We start from the raw sequence: 6,547 nt of genomic DNA on the forward strand, positions 1-6,547 counted from the left end.
GAATTCTCCATCCCAAACCTCCCATTCCCTGGATTTCTGTGTAACCTTGGGCAAGGCTCCGCCCCCTCTGTGCTCCTACTGCCCAGAGAATCTCTGAAGCATGCCTTCCCTTAAGGCAGCGGTTCTCAACCTGTGGGTCGCGACCCCTTTGGGGGTCGAACGACCCTTTCACAGGGGTCGCCTAAGACCATCGGAAAACACATATATAATTACATATTGTTTTTGTGATGAATCACTATGCTTTAATTATGTTCAATTTGTAACAATGAAAATACATCCTCCATATCAGATATTGACATTAGGATTCATAACAGTAGCAAAATTACAGTTATGAAGTAGCAACGAAAATAATTTTATGGTTGGGGGTCACCACAACATGAGGAACTGTATGAAAGGGTCGTGACATTAGGAAGCTTGAGAACCACTGCCTTAAGGGGTCTTACCTTTTTTCCTTGGGGACCCAGACAAGCTGAAGGAAGTTCCCCTTCTTTTTTTCTGAACCCTCCCAGACCCACCCCTCAGGCGCCAATGGGGGCCGGAAGCTTTGGATGAGGTTGGCACCCGGTTTATTGGAGGAGACCCCAGCACCCACCCCCTGAGGTCCTGGGGGCCTTGGCATCCCCTCTGTCGTAAGTGCCAGACCAAGGAGCAGAGTTGTCACGAGTCAAGTCTAGTGGTTGACTGAGAGGAACCTGGCCATGCCCCGGGGAGCAGGAAGCCCTCTGTCCATCTGGGCAACCCCCATGGGTCACTGGTGCAGTCTGGGCCACGTGTCCAATGCATGCCCCTTCCCCTTCCCCCACAGAGTGGGGTGCTGTGCCCCATCACACGCTGGTTCTGCAGGTCTGCACTCCTGTGAGGCTGCCCCGGTGGGGCATGGGTTCTGTTGGGCCCTTGTTCCCAGAGTGGGTGACCCAGCGATAGCAGTCCGTGATGCGCTTGTTGGGCATGTGGGGGCCACAGCGGGTGCAGTACACAATGCCCAGTGCGAGTAGGACCACCAAGAAGACGCAGGTTGGCACTAGGAGTGCCACCAGCAGCCACCGGTCATCCCTCCGGCTTCGGCCTGCAGGACTGGCCTCCCCCAGGGCTGTGGGGCCTGCTGTGGGGGTAGCTGAGGGCATTGGGGTCAGCTTGGGATCAGAGGCACCTCCTCTTGGTACCTGTGGGGCTTTGGAGGAAGTGTGTGTAGGGCTGGAGGGAGCATTCTGGTTAGTGGGACTCTGAGGGGGCAGGGGAGTGTGAAGGACTGGGGGCTGGGTGGCAGCAGGCACAGGGACTTGATGGGCAGGGGACCTGGAGGTAGTGGTCCGAGACGGCTGGACAGTCAAGGTTTTGGGAAGGTGGGTGGCCTGGGCTTTGAGAACCGGGACATCTGGGGCCACAGGGGACTGATGAACAGTGGAGGTGGTGGCCAGAGGGGTGTGGTTAGCTGGGATTCCAGACCAATGAGTGGTGGCCTGGGAATCAGCCACCTGGGTGTCTGGAAACATGGGGGACTGATGGGCAGTGGACAGTTCAGGGTATTTGGCTGAGATAACTGGGGGCGGAGGGGCAGGGGGCCGTGCTGGGCTAGTGGCAGAGATGATGGGAGGTTGGTGGACAGAGGGCAGATCTGGATAGTTGGCTGAGATCATGGGGAACTGGTGGTCAGGGCGCAAAGCTGGGTGCATGGCAGGGATCCTGGGGGGCTCCGGGGCAGGGGCCAGGGGTGGGTGTGTGGCAGAAATGATAGAAGGTTGGTGGGCAGAAGGCAGTGTTGGACGTGTGGCAGAGACCACCACGGGCCGGGTGACGGGGAGCACTGAGGAGTGATAGGGGGCCCTGGGAGCACTGAGCGGGGGAGGCCAGGTAGGGTCCAGGTAGAGCATCTGTGGCTCTCGGTCCTCTGGGAAGCTAGGCCCATAGGCCAGGCCAAAGTCAGGCGGCTGTGTGGCCTCCATCCACGGCATCCCAGGCATCTCTGTCCAGCCGTCATCGAAGTCCTCCCAGGCCTCACCTCCGTCCTCTTCATCCTCTCTGTCATCCAGCAGCTCCTCCCCAAGGTCCTGGGGAGCCCGAGCACCCACATCCCCAGCAGGGCTGCAGCTGATGCCGTCAGCCTCGAGCTCGTGGCCCTCGCTGCAGTAGCACTCAAAGCCACCGACGTAGTTGACACACATCTGCTGGCACACGCCGGCGATCTGGCACTCATCTGTGTCGACGCAGTGGTGGGGCTCGTCCTCAGCGGGCCGGAAACCCAGGCGACAGTGGCAGCGGTAGCCCTGTGGCCCGCCAGGCTCACACTGATGCTCACACGGGGCCTGGGCACAGGGGTTCTCGCAGCTGCGCCCGTCCGCGGCCAGCCGGAAGCCTTCAGCGCAGCGACAGGACACATGACCGTCCGCCTCCTCCACACACTCTTGTTCGCAGCCCCCATCGCCCGGGCTGCAGCCGCCGCCGGCCCCTGGGCACAAGGGCCCAGCCCGCGACCAGCTCACGCCGCCCTGGGGCTGCTTCACACACAGCACAGAGGCCTCTCTGCCCGTCTGGCACGGCACAGCGGCCACGGAGCCAAAGGGCAGCCACTCGAACTCGGTGGAGACCAGGTGGAAGGGCGTGGTGTAGATGGCGGGGCCGGCCTGGCCAGCCTCCTCTGGCAGCGCTGGGCAGGAGCCCTCAAAGCCGAACTGACACAGGTAGCCATCGACAGCCAGCGTGCACGAGCCCTCCAGCCAGCGGTGCTCGCCGGCCGCCTCCAGGGCGGCGCAGCGCTGCGCCCGGCAGGGCCCGCCCGTGGCAGGCTGGGCCCAGTTGGTGAAGGCCGTGTCCTGGTCCCCGGTGGTCCACGTGAAGCCGCGCAGTGGGCGCTGCGGCTGGCATTGCCGGGCCTGCCGCTGCAGTCCGATCCACAGCAGCCGGCTGGCCGGGCCGGCCCCCACCAGGCTGTCCACGCGCCGGGCCTCCTCCGGGGTTCGCGGGGTGGCCAGGTCGCCCCCCAGCTCTCGGCAGGCCCGCCAGGCTTCCAGGAAGGTGCAGCGCCGCGGGAAGAGCGCGTAGCAGCTGTCGGGGCTGCAGGCGGCGCGGGGCTCCGTGGCCCAGGGGACCTGGCCCAGCGCGGGCGCCGCGGCGGCCCAGGCCAGCAGCAGGCGCAGCAGCATCGCGACGCCCCCCGACTGGCCCAGGCCGGGTCCGCGGCCGCTCTTGACAGGGGGAGGGACTGGGGGGCGGGCCGGGGGCGGGCCCCGCCGGACTGAAGCCTTGTAAGGAGCGCGCTGGGGCCGCCGCCAGCTCCCCCTCCCGCTCCCGCTCCCGGGGGGCTGCCCGAGCAGGAAGCGGGCGGGCGGGGGCAGGGGCAGGGGGTGCTGGGGCTGGGGCGGGAGGGGAGGAGGAGCACTCGGGGGCTGGGAGTCAGGGCGGGGACCAGCCCGCCTGGAGACGCTGGACGACCCTCGGGGAACTCCAGCGCAGCCTGGGGCTCTTGGCGTGGGGTGAGGTCACTTCCCAAAGACCGACCGAGACCCGAATCTGGACACACCAATCTCATCACACCCCTGACAGCCCAACATCTTGCCCTGTCATACATGTGGAAACATGCTCTGACGCATGCCCTTCACGTCACACGTGTGTATGTTCCTCCCCACACAAAAGCTTTCTCCATGGACCAGATTTGCACATAGTCTGACATGCTAAGCCCTTCCTCTCACTATAGACCCACTCAGGCCTGCAGCCCCCACACATTCTACATGCCCTAACACATGGGAGCCCCTTGATCACAGCACGCACAGACTTCTTTAAAAAAAAATTTTTGTTGTTTGGAGAGAGAGAGAGGGGAAAGGGGTTGGGGGAGAGAAAACATCAATTTGTTGCTCCACTTGTTTATGCTTTAATTGGTTGAGTCTTGTTTGTGTCCGTGGGGAGATCCAGCCTGCAACCTTGGTCAGGATGACACTCGAACCAACTGAACTACCCGGCCAGGGCCAGGCACAGACGTCTTCAGTCCCTCACTTATATACTAAGCTCCTGCCTCAACCTCCCCCTCACCCAAAGCTTCCTGGCTCCAGCTGGACTGCGGGTGTGTGTGGGGGAGGAGGAGGGACAGGGAGCTACTCTCCTTAAACCTCTGCTCAGCCTGGGGTCCTGGGAACCTGGGCTTAGAGGGAAAGGAGGCCACCCCCAAACAGGAAATGCTTCTCTGGGCTCCTGCTGCAGGAGGGCAGGGTGGGGGGTGGGGGTGGGGGGCGGGGCTGCATTGCCGGGTGAGCAGGGCTAGCCCCAGGGGAACTGGTGAGAGACCATGTATGGGCATGGGGCACACAGTGACACACATGTGTGTGTGACACAGGCATCCCATGTGTGGAGCCCTCCCTGTCCTCAGGGCCTGCTGCGCAGGCCTGGCCAGGGTCCTCTTCCTGCCCCTCTTGGAGGCCTCTGGAGGCTTGTGCCCTGAGCCCATGGTCCAGGATGGTCCCTGGGGAGCTGATGGTCAGATTAACCCATGCACACCCACTGCACTCTTGGCAGAAGTTTGATCTGGGAGTGGGAACGTGAAGGAGAGGCCCTGCCCCTCCACGTGCTGCCCTGGTCCAGCTTTTCACTCTGCCACTGGTCTGCTGTGTGCCTGCAGGGTAGTCACGAACCCTCTCTGGGTCTCCATTTTTATCTACAAAAGGGGGGTAATGTGCCAGGGCCTTTCTGCTCAGCAGGGCTATTGTATCACAGCGCTCAGTGTTTGCAAATGTGCTTTGTCAGCGGCAGAGCATGAGGCAAGTGTTCCTCAGTCTCCCAGCGAATCTGGGTGGGGGTGGGGCCCAGGCCGCTTTGCTCACCACCTTTCAGTGCCAGGGCCGGCCCTGCAGACACAGCCCGGCCCCTTGAGAACCAGGGCTTTGGAAGTGCTTGCTCTGTGCCCAGAAGGTGGTTCTGTCGAGGTCTACATCTGTGAAGCACGAAGAATGTCTCCCCCTTCCCGTGAGAGGAGCAGCAGTGTGGGCGGTTCAGCCCTTCACTGGCTCAGGCCCAAAGCCTTGAGATCACCCTTGACTCCTTTTCTCCCACACCCTACGTCCAGTCTCTCCGCAGGTCCTGCAAGCTTCACCCTCAAAACAGACCAGAACCTGCTTCTCACCACCTTCTCCGGCATCCTCCTCTGGCCCCGACTGTCGTCTGTCATCTGGATTCGCACAACAGCCTCTCGCAAGCCCCTTTGCCCTCTGCATCCGGCCAGAGGGATCCTTTTAAAATCTAAGTCACGTCCAGTCAGGTCCTGCTCAGGACCTTCCAGGTCCCCATCTCACTCAGAGGAAAGGCCAAATTCTCAACCACAGCCTCCAGCCCAAGGTGATCCACCCCCGAACTTCTCATCCCAACTCCTCCACCGTGTCTTCTCCAGCCGCTCTGGAACCCCTGGCTGTTCCGGAAACTCACCAGGTTCATTTCTCCCTCAATACCTCGGCCTTGGCGGTTCCCCACCTGGAACACTCTCCTTGCAGCTATTTGGTGTTTGTTGTCGTGTTTAATATATTTTTATTGATTCAGAGAGGAAGGGAGAGGGGGAGAGAGAGAGAAACATCAATGATGAGAGAGAACCATTGATAGACTGCCTCCTGCACGCCCCCCACTGGGGATCAAGCCTGCAACCCGGGCATGTGCCCTTGGCTGGAATCGAACCCGGGACCCTTCAGTCCGCAGGCCGAAGCTCTATCCACTGAGCCAAACCAGCTAGGGCTTCCTGCAGTTTTTCAATGCTCTGCCTCCTCACTCTCTCGGGTCTCAGTTCCAGTGGCAGAGTCCCTGACCACCTCCCCCCCCCCCCCCCCCTAGGCCTCCCTGGCCCCAGTCTTGTTCCATGTTTCTCCTTTGCCCTCATCACTATCTAAAATGGTATATACTAGTATTTACTTGTTGGCCTGAATCCCTCACTAGTCAGGGATTTTCTTTCAACCTTGGCGCTATTCATGCTCAGGGTTGGGTAATTATTTCTTTTAATGTGCTTTGTAGGATGTTTAGCATCATCCCTAGCTTCTACCTAGTTGCCAGTAGCATCCCTCCAGTGGGACAACCAAAAATGTCTCCACACGTTGTCAGCTTTCATTTCTCCTGGGGGCAACGTTGCCCTCAGTGGCGAACACCTGCCCTAGGAGACTGCGCCCCAAGAGGGCAGGGTCACTGCCTTGTTCCCTCTTGTATCCACTGAGCCCGGAAAGCTCCTGGCCCATAGATGCTGCTGAATGAATGAATGAATGAATGAATAAGACTTAGTTAAGTAAGGAACCCGGCTCACAGCAACACATGAGGGAAGCTGAGATTCTGCCTGGAGCAAAAGCTCACTTGTTTCCCACATTTGCCCAGACTTCCCCAGAAGTCAGATCACCCTAGAAGTGGGAGGTCCCTGAGAATCAGCAAGCCTTCTGCAGATGGGAAAATGAGGCCCAGGGAGTCTCAGAGTGAGTCAGTGGCATGGCTGGGACTCAGGCCTTCCGACTCTTTTGTTTTGTTGTGTCAATCCTTACCTGGGGATATTTTTTCCATTGAATTTTAGAGAGAGTGTAAGGGGGAGAGGGAGGAG

At 60.2% G+C, this 6,547-nt stretch overlaps 1 protein-coding gene across 1 annotated transcript; it reads right to left on the reverse strand.

The window, feature by feature from the left end:
- Positions 1-472: 472 nt before the first annotated feature.
- On the reverse strand, positions 473-3,140 carry CD248 (CD248 molecule; the record flags this gene model as incomplete). The annotated part of the gene is made up of 1 exon (XM_081099900.1): positions 473-3,140. The coding sequence occupies one exon, from the start codon at positions 3,138-3,140 to the stop codon at positions 825-827; it is 2,316 nt and encodes a 771-aa protein (XP_080956026.1). The 3' UTR covers positions 473-824.
- Between the last annotated feature and the right edge of the window lie 3,407 nt (positions 3,141-6,547).

The sequence above is a fragment of the Myotis nattereri genome, assembly GCF_964212035.1.
Source record: "Myotis nattereri genome assembly, chromosome: 9".
Classification (NCBI taxonomy): domain Eukaryota; kingdom Metazoa; phylum Chordata; class Mammalia; order Chiroptera; family Vespertilionidae; genus Myotis; species Myotis nattereri.